Source organism: Cebidichthys violaceus, unplaced genomic scaffold (genome assembly GCF_023349555.1).
Source record: "Cebidichthys violaceus isolate CVI_PGR_0920_01 unplaced genomic scaffold, fCebVio1.0.p SCAF_2, whole genome shotgun sequence".
Classification (NCBI taxonomy): domain Eukaryota; kingdom Metazoa; phylum Chordata; class Actinopteri; order Perciformes; family Stichaeidae; genus Cebidichthys; species Cebidichthys violaceus.
Window position 1 is genome coordinate 21435358 of NW_027176372.1, and position 25107 is coordinate 21460464.

A 25107-nucleotide genomic window follows, 5' to 3' on the forward strand; every position below is an offset into this window, starting at 1 on the left:
TTTACAATTTATCTATTAATATAATAGTTTTAGATTTATTTTCTGTCAATCGATTAACTGACTTGTCATTCCAGCTCTGAAAAGCACATTGTCCAATAAGGTGCAAAACAGCAAAGTAATAATAATAATTAGAATAATAAAAAATAAACTAATGTCAATGGTAAAAACAGTAAACCATGATGGTCCTTGTTAAAAGCCCTAGTGCAATATATATATATAAAATATAAGAACACTAAACAGCTGATGCAGTGTGCCGCTCACATGAACAGAAATGTCTGGAAATAAAGATTTCAACCAAAAACCAGTAGATGGGAAGATAGTATTTATTATATATTTTTTTAGATAATATAGATAAATGTTTTACATTGTTTGACTTGCAAACATTTAATAAACTTGAAGTAGAAGTATTATACAAAAAAATTAAAAATACTAGTTCATAATAAGTAGTATATTAAGTTATACTTTTATGTTTAAAATATTGTACAAAGTAAAGCATTAGGAATGCAGTAGTGGTTATAGAAACAGTAATTGAGTCAAAAGTCCTTCCAACAAGTTAGGAAAGGAAGTTAGTGTACAGTGTTTGGTTATTGTAGGAAACAAAACGTCCAGAGAGTACAACTGTACTGTATGTTGTTTCACATTATTGAGGTTAAAATAGCTGTCGCGTGAGGAACAGTGTGTAAACTATTATACGTCTACAGTACAGTCTCCACAGTGTCCCTTAGACACTTACAGTACACTGGCAGTATTGTTACCTAGTGATCCGGTCCTCATTAACTCGTCATCCTCAGCCTGCAGAGTATCTCAGAAGTGCAGCTGCAGATTAGAGTTTCTCCTCCTTCCCATTATAAATAGAAATGTTTTTGCATTTTTTTTGACAAGAAATTGTAGGACAGGAAAGCCAAAGATACTTTCTAATGGTTGCTGTATTTTGTCCAGCAGAGAGCAGTGATGAGTCGTTTTCATGGTCAAAATTATTTGATTACCTAATTGTAAGGATCCTTGTCAGAAAGCTTTAATGTCTTCTTTAAGGAAGTTAGTGTTGTCTTGTATATTGTTAGATTGTTAGTATTGGTCATCATGTTCTCACAAAGAGATGCAGAATTGCAGATTTAGGACAAAGTCCTAATCTTGGAATTAACATTTCAGTGGCATAAAATCATATTATTTAGTTTTTTTTTTACTTTTAGACTCATCCCTAATCTTTGCTTTCTTTTCTTGTGAAACAATAGAATAGTTCACCTCTTCCAGCCTCTAAAAATGATACTAGTCACAGGCAGATATAACTTAGATGTTTTATGGATCACAAGATTAAGGAGATTTGGGCTTCAAATGAAGATAAATCAAATGTTAGCTGATAAACTGACGGTGACTAACCCGTGGACAAACAACCTCCTCGCACCTCACTGTGTTTTCAACTTTATCGTTTTCGTTCTCTCGCTGCTCCCATCGGCCAAACAGGCTCCAGTTCCCAGTCTGAAGGCTCTTTAACAACAACACTGAGGCAGCTGAAGAGCCAGAGAAAGTCAGTTATTGCCGGTTCAAACTGTATTCAAACCCTTGTCATTGGGTGAAAAGCAGCCATGTGTGGGGAACACTGTTTTGTACACATTAAAATCATTTCATTAATACTAAAAAAAAACGGATTTCACAGTAAATATATTATCATTTCTATATACAGAGCTTCCTCTTTGCACACCTTGACTCAATAATTGCTGTGATCTTGAGAACCGTGAAATAAAAAAAACAACCCTGTGTTAGTACCGATGATCTACAGGCTGCGATATCGCGGCAGAAAGACTCTCAACCCGACAGGAGGAACCCAACTAGGTTCTCCTCAACAGCTAGTCACAATGCAGCCTCATTTCCGCCCTCGTGCTCTCCTCTCTCCTCTCTCCTCTCTCCTCTCTCCTCGCTCCCTCACCGCGGCGTCCATCATAAACCCTTGTTGTAGGTCAACACCTTGCAATCTGTTGCCATGGCTATCTCCGGCTCCAGGCAAGACACCTCAATCTGCAACAACAACAAAAAACAAAAAAAGCACAAAGACTGAAAGTCAAAATAGTAGCTCTACATCGCTCTGACGTTAAGCTTTGGGAATCATTTAGACTTTTAATTACACATGGGAAGAGACATCTGGAATAAGAGGTGAACGCGAGCTCGTGGGCCGGGGCTGTGCATGTCAAGTGGCGTGTGTGTAATTTGAATTTCTCCCCAGCTGCTCCCTCTTTTTCAAGCCATCTGGACCTCGAATTAGCAGTAGGAGGGGGGGTGGGTGGGTGGGGGGGGGCGGTCGAAGCGACGTTTCTCCGTACCTGAGACATCTGGGGGAACAGGCTGATGGCCACGGGCAGCGAGAGGCCGAAGGTAACCAGGCACACGAGGCTGTGGATGGGCAGCAATAACCGGCGGTTGCTCTGCAGGAAGCGCAGCCTAAGACGAGAGAGTGAGAGAGAAAGGAAACGTGAGCCCGCGGTTCTGCATCGATCCCCAGATGACTGCTGCACCGCCAGGAGTTATTTTTGGATCCGGAGAAAAGACGTGCAGAATTGGGGGGGGGGGGGGGGGGGGGCGGGTGGGTCACAATTAGTGGGTGTGAAAATGTGTCTGTGTGAAAGTTACAGTTCTGGGTTTAATGAGTCAGACTGCTCTTTATTTTCCCTTATTTCTTTATTTCATTTAAGAGACAGGAAGTCTTTTTTTCTGTATTATTACATTTGGTTCATTTCTCTTTACATTGTCTCTCTGGTTGTGGCCTACTTTCTGAATGAATATATGAGAAGCACTTTGGGGCACGACATATGTCGACTCTGGCTCGGTAAACAGAGAAACATGCAGATTATTTTTAGACCGGAATCAAACAATCAGCCCTCTAAAGACAGAGAGCAACAACGAACAACAGAGACGAGGTTGGCCAAACCATGAAATAGATCAACTACAAAATGTAATGTTGTAATTTATTAAATGAATCTGTAGCGCGCTTTGATTTAACACCATGGGTTTAAATTAGTCTTAACTCACGATGTTCTGTGTTTGGCCTTTTTAGGGCAGAGTAAAATCAAATGCTTTATTGTCCACAGCTCTAAAAAACAACAAACATGCTAAAAGGCAGAATGACATTCCTGAGTTATTATATTTTGGCATATTTGCATGAGCTCCTCTGACCTTGTTTTCAAAGACCCACAAGGTGTCGCAAGATCGACCTGAGGGGTCGTAGGATGAAGTGAGAACCAGAGAAATGAAATAATGATGTTTGTTTTGCTTTTAAGCTTCTGTTCCTCCACTGAATCAATGAATACGCTACCGCTACTATTCAGGCCTCTAGAAAGAATATAGAGACCACTGATTGGTTGGTGGCCAGAAAGGTTGAGAACCACTGATGTGTTTTTATTCTGACTAATCTCTCATTAATGCAGCATTAAAAAAACGTACCTGAACACTAACAGTAACTGAGAACTTTTTCTAGGTACGTTTTTTACGGGTTTTTTTAAGTAATATTTGAAGCAAAAATGGAAAACAACAATCAAATTTTCAAATATTTTCTGTTTGTCTTCGTATTTTATGATAGTAGACAATACTTTGTTTGGATTTGGTACAAAACAAGACATTAAAATACATGTAAAAAAAAGACTGATGCACATTTTTTATATTTTGGACATTTTATGGACCCATCGATTAACTGTGAAAATAACAATGAAAGCAAATGCAGCCCTAGTGATCTTAAAAGTGAATGCCACCTATTCATTTCTGCACGAACCTCTCTAGGTAGGACATGATGATGGGGGGCAGGACAAAGATCGGCATCGGGAGGACCACACGTGTGAAGGCGGTCTCCGTGATCGCCTGGGGAAACGGATGAGAACATTGTGCACACGCTTCATTTCCAATACTGCAATGAGTTGGATTTAATTTTCTCTTTCATGGGATCAGATGTGTGCTGAGTGACAGGAGCCGAGCACCAAATGAAGCCTTTTTTCCCCATCATCGGCCGCCATCACAGTAAGCAACAGTACGTCTGTAAACATATTCAGCGCCGTCGAGTAACAATTAGTCCGAGTATGCAAAAGAAGAAGAAACAACAACACTCACATGTTTTGCAGCAATTTTGGAGGATCCCACCACGTTCCCGTTGTTGTCCAGCACATCAATTCCTTCAGAGAGCTCATTGTGTCTCATCAGGCCCACGTTACAGATGTTTGCGCTGGCTGAGGACGGGGGGGGGGGGGGGGAAGAATTTTAGGATTTCATACATTTCCACATGAACATAATCGAGAACGAGAAAGAAGAAATACTCTAAACACACTTAAAAAACTTCAGTAAAATAAATATTCTAATAACAGAAATGACATCGCTGCAATTTACAAGCTCTGAAATGTTAGATGCATGTACGTAATTGTCTCATTTGTAACATAGAAGATAATGAAGAGTGCAAGATCAGTCCGATGTTTTGACTCTGACCACCAGAGGGCCACGTGGTGCCGACTGGTACCAACATACCTACAGCTGGGAAGGGGACCAGTCTCTGAATTATCATTCTGGTGGCTGGACTCAGCTTGTTGGCCTTCTGAATCAGCACATTCAGCCCCACCTAGTAAATACAAAAACACTTTGAAAAAGACAAGCAACATCCGACAAGATGCATAGCAGAAATGTTATTTGTATTTGCAGCAGTACTATTTGTATTACTAGCAGTGTTGGGATCCTTATTTACTGGAGCTAAAACATAAACACTAGAACTGTACAGCTTAAACTCTTTCAAAGGATAAATACTACCAGTATTACCATCATCGCTAATGATACTGTCTATACAACACAACCAGAAACATCGCGACAACTCTTCACCATACAAGTATGGTGAAAGAGGATGAAGTCATTGAGCAGGAAACCCACTCACTGCGATAGAAACAGCGCTGGTCACAGCTCCGACATAGCCTTGAAGAAACTTGGACGTTGGCGTTGGCTGAAGAAGGAGAAAAGAAATATTGTGTCACAGCTTTATGCACGCTTCCCTCTCTATAGTGGCATTTTGTATTTCATATTGGCATTTAATGTCTTAAGATGGCATTTAAAGAAACACTACACATGATATTCTGCTATATAAAAACATTAAAAGATAATCTAGAGCAGTCAAAATGAATATATATATATATATTGTATATGTTGAGAAGTATTTGAGGACTAAATATCTGAGTATCCAGAGGTAACAGTTCCCACCTTTGTGGCGTTGCGGTTTGCGAAATTCACACAGGCATTGTGACTCTGGTTCAGCCACTGTAGGAGAGAGGGAAGGAAATAAGGGATGAACAAAAGGAAAGAAAGAAGGAGGATGGAGGGAGGGAAGGAAGGAAGGAAAGGACCAAAAAAAGAGAAAGGAAGGGAAACAAAGGACAGGAAGAGAGGAAGGATGGGTAGACAGATATGCTTACATGTTGCTTTATTACAGAAAGAAGCAAACACGACAATGTGCTTACTCCAGCACTGCATGTACACAATAACAGCGCTTACCAGATGGTCAAAATGTAGAATAAATGCAATGGTTTTATGTTTTTACAGTACCTGCCATATAATGGTAGACACCACAGTCTGATTTGGAAGAAGAAGGCCAATGACCTAGATGAGACCGGGGGAATAAGAGCTTATTTTTGGGGCAAAATAAGTCCAAAGTCTCATTCCCTCTCTCCCCAAACACGACCATGTAAATGGACATCAGCACAGCCATGACTTCAAATGTATGATTATTGTATATGAGACTTACAATCGGTGTTCCAAATGGTACATAACCTGCACAGCGAAGAAATGATGTTCAGTGTATAAAAATAAAATGAAATAAAAAAATAAAAATAAAAAAAATGAGGACAGAATGGAAGTAAGTTCAACGGCTTAAGCAAAGATCTTCATCTGAGGTCGTACCTGACATTCGAAATGGCATGAAGATCTTCTCTCCTGTGTCAGGATGAATGATGGCCTGCGTGCAGAGAGCATGGCAATCATCCTCATGCTGCCAGGAGCCCACAGGCTTGCATGTATGGAGGTGCAGACAACCTGAGTCTACTTACAAGTATCCAGAGGAGGCACTTACCTGCTTGATCTTCTGGGCTTCCCACAGCTGCACAGGTAAACACATCTGGTTAGGACACCCGGTTTATTTTTTGCCTTTTTAGTCTTTATAGGAACTCTGAGTTGCATCACTCACCTGCAGATCAGACACTCCAGGTGGAAGCTCGCCACGTTTGTAGTCATCAAGTAGTTTCACGCATTCTTTCAATCGTTTCTAAAAGGAACATACGAGGAACGTAATGAGAAATATCAACGTATTTATCTGCAAAACCCCCCCGAAGAAGAAAGACAAAGTTCTCAAATATTTAGGGCTGCAACAATCAGTTATTCAGAATGTCTTTTAGTAGACGTAGTGGAAGTCGTCACATCAACGGTTCAACAGGTCGTGTGTGTGTGTGTGTGTGTGTGTGTGTGTGTGTGTGTGTGTGTGTGTGTGTGTGTGTGTGTGTGTGTTACCTCGGACACAAACAGGGTGCTGGGGTCAATGACGTCTATGAAGTGTCTCAGTCGACCGAGGAATGAGCCCTTGAGAAGACAGAAGGACAGAGTTCACTCTTAATGAAAGCACAGTGTACAGACCGCTGAATGGATCATTCCACTACAGTCCTCTGCAGTCTGAGAGGATGCTTTCATTCATGCTCATATAAACATGCGAAAACGTTGCTCTGTCTGTTGCACTCTGCTGATTTGAAAATGACCCGAATGTGTTTATAATGTTTCACAGTTAAATGTTTTATATATATACAAACAGGGATGTAGAGAGAATATTAGAAAATTAATTTCAGAGGTCATGTATTCAAATTACTCCAAACAAAACAACTAGTCTCATCAAGTAGTACATGAGACAGATGATCTGTGAATAGATCAGGCTCCTCTGCCTCCTTGCGGTTCTCCTGATGGCATCTGCAAGATTCCACCAGAGCCTGAAGACAAACAACCAATCAGAGGCGAGGAGTCTGTAACACAGCTGTCAATCATCTCGAGAAACTCGTGACCAAGCTGTGAAAGTAGGCAGCGCTGGTCACATATGAATCAAGATATTGTTACTGTATTGACAATTATTGTCTGAAATGTTTTCAGAAAACATATTTTAGTGAAATGTTTGGTTGTAAAATGATAAAAGTTTGTGACCCGGCCGCCATAGTTTTCTTTAGACAAAGCCATGCTAGCTGTTTCCTCGTTCATTGTGCTAAGCTATGCTAAGCTAAGCTAACCTGTTGCTTGTTGTAGCTTCATTTTTACTGTCGGCAAAAAAACAAAAAACAATTGCATTTCACCAAAACTGTTACTGTATCTTTAAATCTCCATGCCGGACTATGAATCCTAACTTTCTCTATTCACTAGATGAAGACCATGAGATGCAGTTGAGAGCTCTGACTCATTAGCAAAAACACCTCAGTATTTTGTTCCCAAAGGTAAAGAATGTGCAAATGCACAAATCTTTGCTAATGAGTGTTAATGAGAAATTATTAAGCAGATACTTTGAAATGCTGCCATAAAGAAAACAACCGATTATCAAAAGCAATAAAAATAAGTGACAAAGTCTCTGCTTTCACAACGGAACAACCGAGATGTAAAAGTAAAATGTGCCTTTTGAGATGAACTTTTAAATATATGTACTTACAATCTGAGTAAGTTTACATTTACCAACAAAAAACAAAAAAAAACACTTTCTTCCAAGTGAGGCTTGGAGCTGCTGGTCAAGTGCCCTGTTTTCTGTTCCCTTCACTGTCTTCATCAGCATGCCAATCGCTAACTACCAGTGCCAACAGTCTGAAAAGGCCCAACAGCAATTCATGCCAAGAGCCTCTTTGGCAAACCAGATGGGCGAAAAACATGGCAGCTTCAATCAGATTCCCTCGGAGACCGTAATCAGTTATGAAGGGCAGGAAACACAGTGGAGAGACAGAGGAACAAACCCTTCTGGATTTTAATGATCTGTTTCAGCGTCGAGTCCTAATTGAAATGACTGGAAACCAAAGCCAGTCCTCCTAAAGACAGTGAACGAACCATCTCTGCTGCACTGTAACCCCGACGTTCACACGTCTCCTCTCCTCTGACAGGCCATATGTGCTGCAGTGCTGTTTTGTAAGAGTGGGGTAGACTGAGGATCCGTGTGAGGAGCCCGCTTTAATTATGCATGAGCTTCAGCTCCCCGGAGAGTACACAACAAGGCTTCGCAGAGACGGAAGCGGCGGCGAAAAAAAAAAAAAAAAAATGCACAGACAAAACTGAGCACCGCTGACTCAAACACTGGCCTCATTCTAACGGCTTCGACGCAAGCAGCTGAAAGCAGTTGCGGCACCTTTATCGCCCCCAAACACGAACTTCAGCTTTCAGATGGGAAAATAACAAGGTTTGATGAGGAAAACAGCAGCAATAGGAGCCGGAAACCAGGAATGAATTACTCTCTTCCCTAAAATGATGGTGATCAAAGGGTGTAAATGAACTATTATTTTTGTTATATTGTCCCTCAAGCCTCCGACGTAAGAACAAGACCTCCAGACTGAAAGACGTGTCAGTTTGAAGTCATTGTTAGTGGTCCTAGTGTGGTTTTTGAGTCGCTTTCTGACTGTTTTGCAGCTGTTTTGTGTCTATTTTTGTAGTTATTAGATTAGACTTTTCAGCAAGAAATGTTAACAGCCATTTCAAACTGAGGCTCAGGCACAAAAGGTCATCGACCCCTCTGAGTCTGTGCCCAGTAGGCTCAACATTTGAGAGAAGCTGTCTCTTGTGCCTTTCACTTGATATCCTGATGCATAAGAGTTTAGAGACTTATTTACACAATCTGTTGACGGACCTCTTTAATAGCATGGTGTGGATCGTTTTTTTTTCCCTTGAGGTGCTGTTTTATTAATCGGCTGTAAATACAGAAGGAATGTAACCGGCTGCCTGCGTTAATAAGTCAACGTGAAGGTCGCATTATCTTTCAGGGCTGACCAGCGCAAATTCATTTCTGAGTGAGGACGGAAAATTGAGTAATGAGCTCCAGATAAGGAAGGACAGTCCATTAATCTCGATCACACGTGAGGCCGCGATCACTCTGCAGAAGAAGAAGAACTTGAGGGTGATGAAGAGTGATTTGTTTCAGATTTATGTGGGGGAAGAAAAAAAATGATGCGCAGATCTGGAGATTGTATAAGAAAATCTCCATCTTAAAGCCTAAAAGAAAAAAGAAAAAGAAAAAGAAAACTCTTATACATAATAATCGGGATAAACTGCCTTTAAATGCCGCTCAGGGTCCCAGTGCCCGTCCGCGGACCTCAACAGTGATATAATCTCTCGCGGAGCAGCAGCGAGGCAAAAGGGTGTGAAATGTGTCAGTGATGAGGGACGAGCGACGTGAACCTGCCGACAAAACGATTATCTCCACTCCCGCATCTGTGATCATAAACTCCAAACTGATCCCAATCGAGCCCCACAAGTTCATTATCGGCTCAAAGTTGTTGCGGTTTCATAACAAAGAACCGGGACCGCAGATCAAAGACAACTTTCGCTACAAAAGTGCGAGCATCCGGAGCGGAGCGGCGCGAGGAGGGATGGAGGGGGGGGGGCTGTTTTTCACCCGCGAGCCAGAAAAATAAAATAAAATGTCATTAACGCACGTTTTTGACTTGAAGATAGATGGAGTCTTACCTGCTCGTATCGGGGTCTCCCGAGCTGGAAGGCAGGACATGCTGCAGATTCCGCCATGACACCGAACTATGTATTTATTAATGAAGTGAATCATGAACGGATCTCCAAGTGGAGGGAACTACATGCGGTGTGTAACTCTAGTGAGCCCGCTCCTGTCTGTCGGGATGTGTAGTCTTCTGGTTTGCGTTCGCGCTGGCAAAGTTGCGCCGCATGACTACACATCCCAAAATAATCGATACGGTTGAAAGCCATATTGCATAACCGTTCGGATTGATCTCGGGGAGCGATAACAGTTCAACGCGCTCCACAGAGGTGTCAGGAGGCGTGGCCTGAGGAGAGGAGTATCGATCAGGCCGCACAAATATGTAACCTGGAGCAAAAACACATGATTATTAGTCTCCACTGGGAGACTAATAATCATTATGCTCACGTCATTAGGCGCCCTAAGGCAATATGCTGCTTCTTTTTGAATTGATTAAAGTCTATTAAATGTGCATTAGTTATTTAATTGCGCATATTAAAATACAAATAAAGAGAGAAGATATGCAATAACATAAGAAAATGCACAGGTGGGCTGAAAATAAGAATTACAATAACTAATATTTGTACTGCTTTCATACATTGTAACACACCTCATTGACTTAGTGTTGTACTAAGTTTAAGATAATTTATTAAATGATCTTGAGTTCACACATGTAAGATTATAAATACAACATATAAATCAACTGATACATGAGGATATATTACTCTAGGTTAATATACCCTGTTTTATATATAAGGTAATTGAAATTAGCTCCACTTTTACCAGCTGCAACATTAAAGTGATATACACACACACTAATGTATCACTAATTAGAATCCAGTAATGTTATATATATTTAATTTCAAAACTGGCCATTCTGCATAATGAGTACTTTTATTTGTTGTACTTTAAGTACTTTGATGCTAACACTTATAATGTACTTTTACTGAAGTAAGATTTTGAATGCAACATTCTACAGCGATATTGTTGTTTTTACTAAAGAACAGGATCTCATTACTTCTCAACTGGAGGCCACTTTTCTATTCTAACATCTTGTTTTTTTATTTCAATATAAATCTGCTCAGTCGTTCAAAAAAACAACACAGCCTGTGCTGTTATATTTAGTTTTAGAGTAGAACTTATTGTAAACCAGCATTTCACTGAAATCAAGGCTGAGAGGGAGAGCAGTGCATAAAGGACAGCCTGTCAGCATTGGTTATAAATGCAATAGACTCAATCTACAACAATATTATCTCTAATAAATCAGATAGATTAAAGTCTCTGTGGTCCACGCTGAACCAGAAGGTTTCCGCTCAAACTGTGCAGTTAGGAGCGCCCTCTGGTGGAGGGACGCGAGCAGTGCAGGAGGTTTCGCTTCTGTCTGATCGGTGACAAACCAACAACAACAACAAGGACCTCACAAACGTTGGCTCATGTGCACTTTATTGTCTTACAGTACAGTACTGCGGTCATGTAAAGCATTGCAAGTAGCTACAGTGGTACTAGAGTGGCATTAAAGAATATATCATCATGACAAAAGTATTTTATAGAAATAACTTATGATAATTATCTTTTGCATTGATGCTGTTATTTGCACAGTGAAATGCTACTATTTCAACAACAAAAAAATGCAAAATGGAAACAAACAAAAAAACTACAATATTTTGTACAAATGAAAACAAAGAAACAAAAAACAAACAATGAGACTTCATCTTCTTTAGTGTTATCGGGCTCAAACGTGATTCATGTTTAACGACGTTAATGCAGAAATGTCTCTTTTTATAGTGTTCACATTGCAGCGCAGCGTTTCATGCCGTGTTGCTGTTCTTTGTAGCATTTCCTAAATTCTACTTGAAAATATGCAATTACCTCAAGTTAACCTTGGCATTCCATAAAACAGTTTGAGATGAAAATGTCATTTTTTTGCATTCTACAGCTGTAATGTCAAGGTTCCTTGAGCTAACAGCATATTTTGACAGAGGAACTACTTTAAACCCCCAAAGTGAAACAATGTTTTCTTAAGCCTGTATATTATTGTATGCATGTGTGAAAGCGGCGAGTTTAAAGTTTGAATTGACAACAGCTGACTACCTTTAATTATTCTACAAAGCATGAGTAAAATAATCATTTGGCTTTGATAGAAGCTCTTATTTATTCCGTTTTCTGTTCGTGCCAAATTGGGATAGTAACCAGCATGCATGTTGGGTAATATCGTGACTACATCAACAAGGCAGTATTCGCCGTGAGAAGACCTGGATGATTGTGAGATCAGATTTCGTGGAGCATTAATTTGATCACTCTAGAATAGTGATCCCCAATCTTAAATAATAACCGTGTTTTGCACCCACTCTGGAGGAAACCGTATTCTCGAGGGTCTTAGTCGTGTGCAGCGCACACACACACACACACACACACACACACACACACACACACACACACACACACACTCGCTCTGTCGTCACTTGTGTCTATTGCGAACTTGAAGCAGCGTCGGTGTCTGCTCCATGATCCGCAGTAAAAGATTATCTATGTAGTCCTCCATGTCTCGAACCTGTAGCTTGACCTTCTTCAGAGCCGCCTCACATTTGTGCAGCTGCGCCGCCTGCCGCTGGGAGGCCGCCTCCTGCTTCTGCATGTCCATCTCCTGCTGCAGCAGCAGCGAGATCAGCTCCATGTTGGTCAGGTGCTGGTACTGGGCCGAGTTGTCCACTGGCACCTCCTACGGGAGAGGGAACCGGAGACAGCATGGATGTATTACAGATGCATGTATGTATAATAATTAGGATTAATATGACAATAACTTGTATTTATATAGTTATCTTAGCATAAAGATGGAGGCTGGAGGAACACTTCAGTTTATGTACAGTTGGACAAAGCCAGGCTAGCTGTTTCCCTCTGCTTACAGTCGTTATGCTAAGCTAAGCTAACTGTCTCTTGGCTGCGGCTTCATACGAAACATACAGATGAGAGTCGTATCAATTTTCTAAGAAAGCGAATATGCTTACTTCTCAAAATGTCAAACTATTCCTTGAAAACGAAAAATTGTGATTAAAATAACTGTCTTTTTACGATATTAAATGGATATTAAATGACTAACTATGGCATTAAATGACTATGGCAAATAATGAAGTCACAGAAAACATGAAGTCATCCATGCTCCAGTCCCGCAGTGTGTTTATTAACACCGAGTGCACCGCTGCTGTTAATAAATGCTCATGGAAGCACTTAATAGTCGGTGGACATAATGGTTTTCTGTGATTTAGTTTGACATGTTAATAACTTCATTCTTCCGCTGTTTGCACATCGTGAGACTCAAACAGCGTTATGGGTACACTTTGAAAATGAAACGGGATTTTTTTTTTTTTGGAGCCTGTTTGCCAGTTATTGATAGGTGACATAATGAATGGTAATGGTAGTCTGCACACCAGCGCAAATCCACAAATTACTGTAAGAACACCGTTTTTTGGGTTGTATCCTATAAAACAATAACACTGAGGGCTGTGATTTTCCACTTTTAACCACATCAGACACAATTACAGAAATGTGTAATAGATATTCCCTCAAAAGCAAAAACAGTTCATATCTTAAGAAGTACAATAGTTAGAGGTGATAAACAGTTCTGTTCATATTCAGGTTAAACTGATGGTGGCACTTTGTGTTCCTCAGTAACAGGCTGGAAACATAATTCTTTCAGGACCTGAAATCTCTTAACTGGGCCAAAGAAATAATGGAATCAGCATTTTTCTCTCCCCAGTGTTGAAAGTGAGCTCAGTCTGAAAGGGAGCCGGTAGGTTGCAGCTGCACACTGTCATGTGTGACTTATTTACTTCATGGGAGTAATAACACTTAATCACAAGGTCTGAAAGCTGCATGGTAAACTACTCAGAATATGTGTAATATGTACCCGGTGTGAAATGTGTTTTTACAGAGAAGTTGGAAATATCACCCAAAAAAGCACATCATGTTTTATTCTAGCCGCATTAGTAAGGTTAGTTGCGTTCTAGTGTCGCCGTACCTGACTCCTCTCAGGTTCGGCTGCGACCTGGTGGGCGCTACGTCCGGGGTTGATGGTAGACTTCAGCTTCTCCAGAACCGACCGACCGTCCTTCTTCTCCGATTGACTGGAGGTCAGCGGCTTCACTGGATGAGTTCTGCAAAGTAAAGAGGTCAGCGCTCGTATTTCAACACAGTACGTTCACTATTGAGTGCATAACACGACTAATCCTCTACGGTCAGGTTATATCAGCTCAGTCGGCATTTTTCACTGAACGTCACACACAGACACACACACACACACACACACACACACACACACACACACACACACTACCAAAGCAGATCAGAAAATCTAAAGGAATCTGTGAAAGAAGCAGTGAGCAATATAGAGAGGAAAACCCTCTTTGAGCATTAAAAACTGCAGCCATATCTGTCGAGTTTAAACAGGAAATGTACTAAGATGCAAGTGCAGTGATTCGCTCGCTACTGCAGGATGAAACCATCTTGGAGGGGGGGGGGGGGGGGGGGCAGAGGGTTGACTTATACAACAACAACAACAACAACAACAAGGGAATGTTTAGAAACTGAAATCTGAATTAAAAACTAAGATTAAAGCCACTTTGCGATCGCGGCAGAAAGAAGAGCTGAGTTTCTCTTGTTGCTTTTATTGTTGATACACTCTAAAAGGGGATAATTAAAGTGATTAAGTATTAAATTAAAGTCATAATTAAGTGGCTCTATGGTCCTTTGTCCTTTTGTTTCCAAGCCAACAAACATGACAAAAGCACAAATATTCTAAACATGAAGTGTCCTCCCCTGTATCTGCTGAACATATAGTAATAAACAAAAGGACTGTGCGTACAGTACCTCACAAAGAACAGGAATGATTCGTTTCCTGGGACTGAATCCTGGCATGTCCGGTCTAACTCTGGGTGCCCTGAAATATTTCATCCTCTCTACCGCAAAGTGTCTCTCCTGACCGCCTAAGAATACATCTTATGTACAAGTACTGGCCGCCGTTGAGCCAAGCGTCTGAAAATACGATTCTTCGACGTAACCTCTGAACAAGATGACACATTCTAGGTGATCTCATGTTCGTACAAACATACAGGATAAAAAAAAAGTCAGCTTTCATTTAGTGCTCCTAGGTATCTGGACATGGTGTGTCAGGTGGTGGAAGCAGAAGCAAAAAGTAGCCAAATTTAGGCAGAGCAAAGCACACGTATAGCCGACAAGAAACTGAATAATGAGATGAATAACATAGATGTGAAGCAAAGCCAAGAACGAAGCAGCAGGTATCATCCAACCACGTTGGATGTAACAAACAAAGAACTTACAAAATGCATTCAACGTCAAGCCGCGGCAACAGCAAACAAAGCAACCAGAGCAACAAAATAAAAACCATCACGTGTTTTTGTAGTGCATGGTGGAGATCTACAGCTCGTTAAAAAGCTACACATGTCATATCCTGGTGTGAGGATCCTCACCTGCTCTCCTGACGGGGCAGGCTGCTAGCTGGCTGAGCCTCCTCAGGCAAAAGTGAGTGCCGTGCATCAACCAGGGGCCGGTCGGTGGCGGAGGTGGTGGTGGTGGTGGAGTAGGAGGAGGAAGAGGAGGTGTAGGGGGCCACAGCCAGAGTGGTGCTGGGCCCCGTGCTCGAGGGGTGTATGGAGGGGCAACAGACAGGGGTAGGGTGGAGCGCAGCCTGGATGGAGGAAGAGGAGGGTTCCCGCAAAGATTGTTCAATCTTTGACTTTGACGGGGTTCTCGAGTTCGGTGCTACCTGAGCGTGAAGGTCTTCAAAAGCGATATCAGAGGGCCTTCCTGAAGATGCTGGCGATGCTGTATTGGGATCGTCGGGATGTGCGGCGCTATCTACTAGTGCCAGTGAGGAAGAGAGAGACGATTTAGAGGGCTGGTATGACGACGGTCCTTCCCTGACTTCTGAAATGTTTTGAACGAGGGACAAGAACTGTTCGAACTCTCTGTCTCCACCTTTGCCTTGACTGCTTGGGCTGCCGCTGCTGTTCTGTCGGGACACTCCTTTGGGTCTAAAACGAGCACTCACCACACCAGGAAATGTCTCCTTCTGGTTTAATGCGCCTATTTTAGCTGGCGGGTTTCCATTACCGTCAAAGTCCTTTTGTGTCTTTTTAAAATCCCCTACACTTCTTGATAAAACAGTTTCAAAATCTTCTGCATCGGACGTTTGATTTTGTGATGCGAAAGAAGCGACGGAGTCACCGTGTGTTGCCGCGTTCTTGTCTTTGCAAAGCGGAGAGACTTTGTACAGTTTGTTGGATGAAGCAGTTATTTCAAAGGAAGAGTTCATCTCAGGTATGTAAGTGTCCTTCAGAGTGAACACATCCTCAGGCGCGGTCGCTGTCTCGACACGGTAAGCGGCTATCTGCGAAGCGTCTGGCGGTCGTGGAAAAGTCCCGCCAAAAGTGGCGATGCCTTTGAGAGTGTCGACTACCTCCGACTGAGAAGAGCCGTCTGAATCGATGAAACCGAAATCGGAGTTATTCACGTTCATGTTCAGATCTCCTACGGTTAATGAGAAAGACACATTATTGTTGCTGCACGTGGTTTCAGGTGGAAAAGACTCCATCTTCTCTACTGGAGCGGTTGTACTATCAAGTGCTTTTGCATCTGGCTTTGAGGAAGTAGTAGATGGCACGTTTAAAATATCTGCTACAAATGTCTCACTGTTAAGAAGTATTTGAGGTCCTAAGTTCATAGAGGTGATCTTATTCCCTGCAGTTTCTTCGGCGCTCAACGATAAACGATTTACTTTGGGTTGTCCGTAGGTTCCTCTGCACGTGCGTCCGTACAAGTCTTGCTCAAACAACATCCCTCCCCAGCGGTCGGTTTCATCCTCCAAAGGTTCATATTTGAACTTTTTGAGCTTCTCTTCGGACATGAATCCCGGCGAAGTGACGTTTGCGCGCGGCTGAGAGGGAACGCTGAGGGATTCGGAGGTCTCGCTGCTGCTGCGAGGGTCTGGAGATACGCCGTTTCTTTTGCTTTCTCCCTCTCTTCCACGTTGCAGCGAGGCCACGCCGGTCTGCGAGAGCAGGTAGGCTTCTTTATGGACGGCCAGCTCTTGGCCTCTGTGCAGCCAGCCATCGGAGTAAATCTCGCTCGCCGAATTTCGTAAAAGTTTCCGAGGAGGCAAAGGTGGAGGCTCCTCCTCGCATGTTTGCAGCTCTTGTGCATGATTATTGGTGCTGTCACTAACTGGAAGATAACTAGGTCTGTGAGAGGTTGGACTGGTTCTCAGCGGTTTCTGAGGAAGACTCCCTTTAGGTGAGTTGAGCCTGCTGGAGGCGAAGGCGTCAAACGAGTCGTCTGATTCTCCAGCGCTCTCTGACATGGAGCGAATGGCGGAGGGGTTCGGCGTGGCTGCTTTGGGCAACAACGCAGGGAGAGATATCTGCCTAGCTACCGGCCTGGGGCGCTCCCGCTTTAGGTACGCCATGTTTGCAGCTTTAACATCGTGAGCAGGGCTGGATGATGTGCGGGGCCGGGAAGGCAGAGTGGTGTAATGAAATGGGGACGAGCCGAAAGGGGGGGACCTCTGTGACTCTTCTGCTATGAGATCTTCAAAAAAGGGGTTGCGCTGCATATGTGAGGGGAAAGGGTCGGAGGGTGAGATTGGGGTCGAGGCGGGAGAGGAAAAGGGGGTGAAGGGATTGGTGTGATTGCAGTCGTCAGGCGAGACATGACCAGAGGGGGAGGCAGAGGGAGGGGAGCGCTGAGATGATACGGGGGAGCGAGGAGGGAGGGGAGGGGGTACGTCTGAGCTGCTTTCTACCTTAGGAGAAACTTCCAGCCTGTAGAGGAAAATAGGGCACAATAGTCCTCTTAGTTAATGATGCGCCAACGTTACCAAATGGGGAACATCTTTCTTACACAGAAACAGAGAAGACAACCAAAATATTAGGTGACATTTCTTGTTACCCTAAAAAAAAAAAAAAACTCTGCGAACATCAGTAGATATCAAACTGGCCAAATGAAAGAATTATGAAAACAGGAACTTAATCGAAGAAAAAAAAAAGCAGAGCACATTTGCAAAATAATCAAGCAAAAATAAACAAAATGCATTGTAGCCATTCCAGACCATCTGCACTGGCAGCTAATCAGCTGGGTGAGCTCATACAACATGGAATGATTTTCTTCACGTCCTTCTTGCGAAAGCATTTATTTCCAAACCACCGCGATGTTGCATCTTTGAATCGAGAGAAACACTGACACATGTTGACAAAGATAATGGAAATGCTTGAGTGCCATTTGCAGGAAAAAATATAGTATGAGTATGATGATACAGCGTGGTCGTAAAAAAAAAATGGAGTACACTATGAACTGAATCTATCACATTTTCTGATGAGCATGGAGCAGAGCAAACACTGAACTCAGGACACCCGGCTGAACGCAGGCCTCCCCGTGTGCCCGATGCTGCGCCCCGGATAGAAAACGCATTCAAACACCGTGGAGCCCAAAGGAAAGTCTGTAAGCGACTCACCTCGGCTTGTTCTGGGATTCCCCGGAGCCAAACCAGCCTCTGAGCCTCCCCTCAGATGTCGAACCAGCCTGGTTCAGGTCGGACTTAGCTGGGAGAGACTCACTCCTCCCTCCAGAGAACAACGTCTTTCTTAGCTTCCTCCCTTTGTCGGGCGAAACGGCAGCGGATGAGGCGACCGGCATCTCCGCCTGCGCAGGGCGACCCCCTTGCTGATTTGGAGGAGACGATGCCCGGGCCTCCTTTTCTTCCTCCTTCTCCTCTTTCTTCATCTTGTCAAAGGACCAGCGTCGGCCCTCGCCGGAGGAACCTCTGTCCTTGGTGAGGTTCTGCAGGGATCGAGAGAGCGGGGAGCACTTCTCCAGCAGGACCAGCTTGGACTGGTGGGCTCCCGAGCTCTTCGGAGTCGACGGCTCGGAGTCGTAGACGTGGCTGCCGTTTATACACAGGGAAGACTTGGACTGAGTCATGGTCTGACCTTTCAGAGACTCCACTGCAAGATTCGATCGAGGGAAGGCTGTCGTGATCTTACTGGCTTCATCGCTGAAGGCTCGCTTGTGTGTGAGAACCTTTGTGGTGTGCTGGCTGGTGAGCACTGACGGAGGGAAGGAAGAACAAGAATGATTTCAAGTCTGTTTTTATGCAATCAGATGTAAATCTGCGAAAAGATGATACTCAATTTCTTGCTTTCAGTTTGTTTCCTTTCCTACTTTTTGCCTTACAGCAGTAGCAACTGTAACCACACCAACAGCAAGCTTTAAACACAACATGACCTTATCATCCAAGTTTGAGGTTGTTCAAGCCAACAACATTTGATTATTCACACATATGCAGCCAGTGTTGCCAACTCAGCGACTTTCTTGCTAGATTCAGGAACTTTACAGACCCTGTTAGCGTCTTTATGTCTAAAAATCTAGAAATGTATAATATTGTAAGTAATTACATCACGAGGTCTCTCCCTCTCCTTTTTGTTAAGCCCATACAACCAATAAGCTTTGCACTATGACATCACCAATATGCAAATGAGCGTAGGACATCATCATTTTTCTACTGTAAAATGTCCCACGCATATCTTGGTCACAATTCTATGGGATCCTTATCAAACAATGTTTGTTTATGTAATGTATATAAATGTGGTTGTGATAAAATAATAATAATAATAATAATAATATAAACAGACGTATAGTTAGAATCCTTTTAATCTTAAATACTGATAATTGGTATCGGCCTCAAAATCAAGTCTTAATTGAACTGGAACTATAATTTGTTGGTACAGAGGGAGTGATAACTATTTATTGGAGTCTCCCTCTGAAATTTCTCAGCAGATCCTGACCCTCATATATATATATATATATATATATATATATATATATATATATATATATGGGCCTAAAATACTTACCATGCTCATAAATACAGCACATGTGGACTAGTCTGCCTGCTATTTATCCCTGAAGATGAATTCTTTATCTCTAGTTTTGTAATGATGTTTGTAGAGGTTGTCCTACTTTCCAGAGCGGTGGTCCACCCTTTGCCTTAAAACACTGTGGGAATGTGATTTATCATCAGGCCTCAATGAAAACAGTCACCAGCCTTCATGTAAATAACGTCAAGGCCTACCTTTTTTAGCTAAATCTGTCTCTCCGTAGTGGGTGTCCACCCTCACTTTGCTCGTGTAGATGGGGGAGCTGGGAGGGTCTGACATCAGATCCAGGCTGGGCGGAGGGCCGGGGTTATCGCTGGCCATGGAGGACACGCTGCTCTCCGAAGCCAGGGACGAGCATGACCTGGTGTCGGACGACTTGCGCAGCCTCCCTTTGAAGAAATCCTTCATCTTGCTCCTCTTCTCCTCCGCTACCTCCACATCTCGCGGCTCCGCCGAGCCTCCTCCGCCCCCCTCCTCTCCAAACGGATGCCCCAGGGATCCCGACAGGGCGGCGAAGCGGCCCGGCACGATGGCCGAGGAGGACTCCACGTCCCCCCTCTTCCTCCCCGTGACGCGATCCTTGAGCTTGCCGAAAGCAGAGCGAGGTTTGTCCTTTATGGTGAGGTCGAACATGCTGGCTGTCATGTTGTTGCGAGTGAACTGGACTGTAACCTGCAGTTCACCGCGCTCCTTCTCCTTCCTGCCCGCCTTAGAGTTGAGTTTGAACCATCTGAAAGGGGACAGTCAATCTTATATCAGTGCTTTAAATAAACACGTTACTGAAGCGTGACGCAATCTGTTTAAAGCACAAGTCGGAGGTTGAATGTGTTATCTGGTCATTCCCCGGGACAAAACAAACAGCAACAAAAAAACATTGATTTCCTTTTCGCAAAGCTTTCCACGTATTACATAATCTGGAAATACTGCTCGGGGGGGGATTGCATTTATAATCTCTGACAACAAACTGTTTTTACAAGCCTCAGAGAAGGAAGTCGAAACCCAAATTCCTCGAGGTAAGAGACAATACTGTATCGAGAGACAACCAATGAAGTCCTCCCTCCGTTCCTGCCTCCTAAATCCTTTGAGTGGGACCAGAGAAAGTGTTGGGGAGCCAAAACTAACAGAAGGAATTCAGTGAGTTTCACGGAGCGTAGAGGAGGGCGGAGAGCCCACAATTAAAGCCAGATGTGCCGTATTGCTTTAGTGGCGAGTCCTGTTGCGTCACCTGTCAAACACTCACAATCAGGACAATTAGAAAAGACTCCGAAGCTACGTTCAAGATGACAATAACTTACAGTAAAATAACTTACAGGACGTAAACTGAATTCACATTCTAACTCACTTTGGAAAAAAACCAAAACCACGAAACTACACGTGTTCAATCATAGTTAATTGTCATGGACTTGCCTCGCATGGCCCCAAAAAAATAAATCAAAATAAAATGTTCCACTTCCCTGCAGTTTTCAAAACTGAATGTGATGAAGAATATGCCACTCCTCCTCACATCCTTGTACTATTTATATCAGTGCATTGATACCGAGTTCACCAATCCACTTTGACAGACTTCCAAAAGATGTTGAAATGATCCCCCACCTTCATCAGCCCCAACATTAAAGTGATGCACACATCACTTATTTTACTTTTGGTACTCTTATGCAGGACTTTTACTTGTAACATAGTTTTTCTACAATGTAGTACTGATACTTGTATTTAAATAAAAGATATCCGAGTACTTTTTCCACCCCCGTCTGTCCCGGTCTGACTCAAAAACACGACACACCACTCCTCTCCTGAGCGTGAACAGTAAACTAGTTAAATGGAGGATGTGCATTGTGCTTAAAGACGGTGGCTTTCTGGCTCGAATCACTTGTTCCACAGTGGAAACTGCATCTCATCTTGTTGATTTGCAGTGCATTGTGGGAACCGCTTTAGACTAGAGAGGACTCGCATTTAATGAGCCTGCGTGCATTTAGGGCTCCAGCTTTAGTAGCAGTTTTCTGCCGTCTGATTCCATCGTTTGACTCTCATCCTCTCTGTTATCAGCTGCTGTTGTAAAAGCACACAGCTGATCATCACAATGAAGAGATCATCAAAGCAGCTGAGAGGAGAAAACCACTCCCAAAGTAAGATACTGGAATAATGATACTTCATACAAATATCATTTAAATGAAGAACTAAAGCTGCTTGTCATTCGTACATCTACTCAAGTACTGTATTTAAGTACAGTTTGTGTGGTACTTGTACATTACTTGAGTACTTCTACTCCATTACATTTTGAAAGCTAACATTGTATAATCCACTACATGTATCTAACAGCTTTAGTTACTTATTACTCTGCAGATTTAGATTACTAATAATACATATAATCAACTAGTTTACACATGAATGCATCACTAATTATTATCAAGTAATAGGATTCTTGATGAACAGTACTTTTACTTTTGAGTATAAGCTAATACTTAAGTAATAGTACAGTACTTAAGTACTTGAAACAGAGTATTTCTACACTGTCGTATTGATACTTGTACTTAGGTAAAAGCTCTATGAGTACTTTCTCTATCTCTGTCTTACACACACACATGACACATCACTTCTGTCTCGTGTGTGTGTGAGCAGTGAACTGATATTGTTTATCATGCAGGCTTTATTAATAACCACAACATACTCATCTCGAGGACACATCCCCTCCTGAAATATCCTATCCAGAGGAATGACGGCTTGACCGAGAAACACGTCAAGTCCGATAAGCACCCGGTGCATGACCGTGAGGACCAGGTCCCCGCTCCCAGGCGGGTACGCGCCCCGGCCGCCGTCCTCCAGGATCCCGGGGAGCAGCTCGAAGCAGCACTCCTCGTTCCACTCGGGCACCTCCGCCTTCTCCACCAGCCCGGTGTTGTACTTCTCCTTCGCCACCTGGATGATGGTGTAGAGGTAGCGGCTGCCATGCTTGCCCTTGGTTCGCAGTCCTCTCGCGCGGAGGACGGTGACGTTCACGTGAGTGGGCACCCATCGCTGATCATCGTCCAGATCAATCAGTGACATCATCTTGCACAACGAGTCTTTGTGTCCCTTTATTACGCGTATAGTTTCACTTAGTGTTGTCAGTGCACTTGGAGATCACCCCCCCCCCCCCCCCTCTCTCTTTGTGTTGCGCCAGAGTTTCCGTGCTGCGCAAAAATGAAAAGCACCTCCTCTGCAGAATGTCTCCAAAGTCCGCGGAGCCTCACAGGGTTTACCCGAGGTCAGTGTCCAGACAGCAGCAGCAGCACCGGGCCCGTGTTCAACTGGAAGCTCCGCGTGCCATTCCCAAATCCAATCAATGCAAACGAAGTTATGAGAGCTGCGTGCTGGAAATCATCCCAAAAAAAAAAATTGCTCGTGCTACATGTCGCATCAGTTGGTTTTACTGTCCGAGGTCTGCTCGTTGTTGCTCACGGCCCGCCCTCCTCCAGAGCAGCAGCAGGCCCGCATACAGTGAGAGAGATGCCGCAGAATTAAAGAGAAACACCCAGAGCTGTAGCAGGTCGCACGCTGCTGTCATGAGAGGGGCTGCACGCGGAGAGGACGCGCATTCAGCAGCGCGTCCTCGTGTCAGACAGCAGGACATGAAGTCCGTGAAGATTGTGGACCGGGAATCCATCCGTGAAAAATCATTTGATGTTTTACTTCAAAAATCTTTGTTATGGTCTCCAACCAAACCTCTGGATCAAAGCGTCGTGCACGTGGAAGACTGGTGCGAGCAAAAAAATAGAGACAAAATGAAAAGCAATAGAAAGACAAATTAATTGAATTATTAAATTGATTGAAAATTGAAAAGTGATCAATTGATTGACATATATGTTATTCAAACATGAATAGACCATTAAGATCATTATGTTGTTTCAGCACATTTAGGTGCACTGCCCCTCGTGGACAGACCTGCACATTGACTTAAATTACAGTACAGCCCTTTATCGATTTTGTTTGGAGAACATGTTCTTACTGATGAACTTCATTAGGTTGCAGCTACACACCGCCACCTGGTGGAGATCAGGGACAGTTCAGGATGAGAAGAGTTAGCACAAAAGAGAGCATCAACTACAAACACGTATTAAAGACACAGTCACATCCTGTTATAAACTAATGAAACACACACCGGCCTCCATGTGATCCACAGAGCTGTCTGCTGCAACACGGAGACAGCTGCAACTTTAAATTCACTGGCATGTTGTCAAATTGTATTTATAGACTAAGCTTTGTGAAAAAGTAGTTTTGGTTTTTTAGTGATTGAAGAGAAGTCTTTCATCTTCATCTACAGCAGCTCCCACCTTCACTTACAGGTTCAACACTGAAGAATATACATTTCTATATTTGTTAAACAGGATGCATCATCTTTTGTTTGCCTTAAATTAGATATTTGCTAATTCCACCTGTTTCGTGTGACTTGATGTATTTCTGTAGAATCACCAGCAGATGCTGTCTCATAAACATGTACTGCAGTACTGTTGAGTACAGTCTTGTATTTTCAAGTTATGCTACTCCACATGTATCTGACAGCTTTACTCACTAGCTACTTTGAAGATTAAGATTTTACGAACAAAATATCAATTTATAAAATATGATGCAGGGCTGAAATGAGCTCCATCTCCACCCGATATAACATTAAAATATGAATACATCGGTAATAACGTTCAGTAATAATATTCCTTTATATATAAATAGATATATATTGATATGTGTACTGTCTTCAAATAACTGAATCTCTATACTACATCAGAAAAAAACAGATTATTGTTCACGGATCAGATCACAAACCTTGAATTGTTACTTTATATCAGAAAACATTGATTTAAAATAGGCACAGTATTAATGTCATACTTACAATAATTAGATCTAGTAATCTAGATATAGTCAAAATATAATTTAATTGTCCAAAGCATCACAATCTGGAATCATAGATGTGATGCTCTTCCTCTCCTTTTAAACTGACCGTTCTTATATCTTTAAGAATTCAAAATAAAATGTCTAGAATAATTACATTTTTCACAGCAGTTACAACAGTAGATAGACAGATCATCATCAATGTAAGCTTTCAGCTTCAGTGCTTCTTTTATTTATTATAAATTAAAAAAAAACAACAGAAGCTATTAGATTTGTAAAAATCCTACTGATGCTTCACAGTGTTGATAACAGCCACTTTGAGGGAGTAAATACAAATAAACGCTCACATTCAGAACAGCAACACAACGACAGAATCCAACTGTTTAAGGTTTCTGTGGCACTTTCCTACTTGGCTTCTTAAGAGAGAGAGAGACGCGGTGTTCCAAGAACACCTCACACGATACTGTACTTTATATTACACATTTACACAGCACTGTCGACGTGGCAAACTGACCTAATCAATCTGGTACATTCAAAACGTAGAAAACGGTGTCATGAAGTGAAGTGATCCGAGTACCAAATATAATA

General features: G+C 42.6%; 2 protein-coding genes across 2 annotated transcripts; both read right to left on the reverse strand.

The window, feature by feature from the left end:
- Positions 1 to 305: 305 nt before the first annotated feature.
- sfxn5b (sideroflexin 5b) lies at positions 306 to 9943 on the reverse strand. The gene is made up of 14 exons (XM_068715153.1): positions 9694 to 9943; positions 6514 to 6582; positions 6194 to 6271; positions 6080 to 6106; positions 5911 to 5965; positions 5756 to 5781; positions 5557 to 5610; positions 5215 to 5271; positions 4895 to 4960; positions 4498 to 4588; positions 4090 to 4205; positions 3758 to 3843; positions 2316 to 2433; positions 306 to 2013 (listed from the first exon to the last, which is right to left on the reverse strand). The coding sequence occupies exons 1-14, from the start codon at positions 9748 to 9750 to the stop codon at positions 1936 to 1938; spliced, it is 978 nt and encodes a 325-aa protein (XP_068571254.1). The 5' UTR covers positions 9751 to 9943; the 3' UTR covers positions 306 to 1935.
- A 1198-nt stretch (positions 9944 to 11141) lies between these two features.
- On the reverse strand, positions 11142 to 22776 carry rab11fip5b (RAB11 family interacting protein 5b (class I)). Its single transcript, XM_068715154.1, has 6 exons — positions 22325 to 22776; positions 19854 to 20389; positions 18237 to 18828; positions 15199 to 17547; positions 13731 to 13866; positions 11142 to 12434 (listed from the first exon to the last, which is right to left on the reverse strand). The coding sequence occupies exons 1-6, from the start codon at positions 22702 to 22704 to the stop codon at positions 12174 to 12176; spliced, it is 4254 nt and encodes a 1417-aa protein (XP_068571255.1). The 5' UTR covers positions 22705 to 22776; the 3' UTR covers positions 11142 to 12173.
- Positions 22777 to 25107: the final 2331 nt, after the last annotated feature.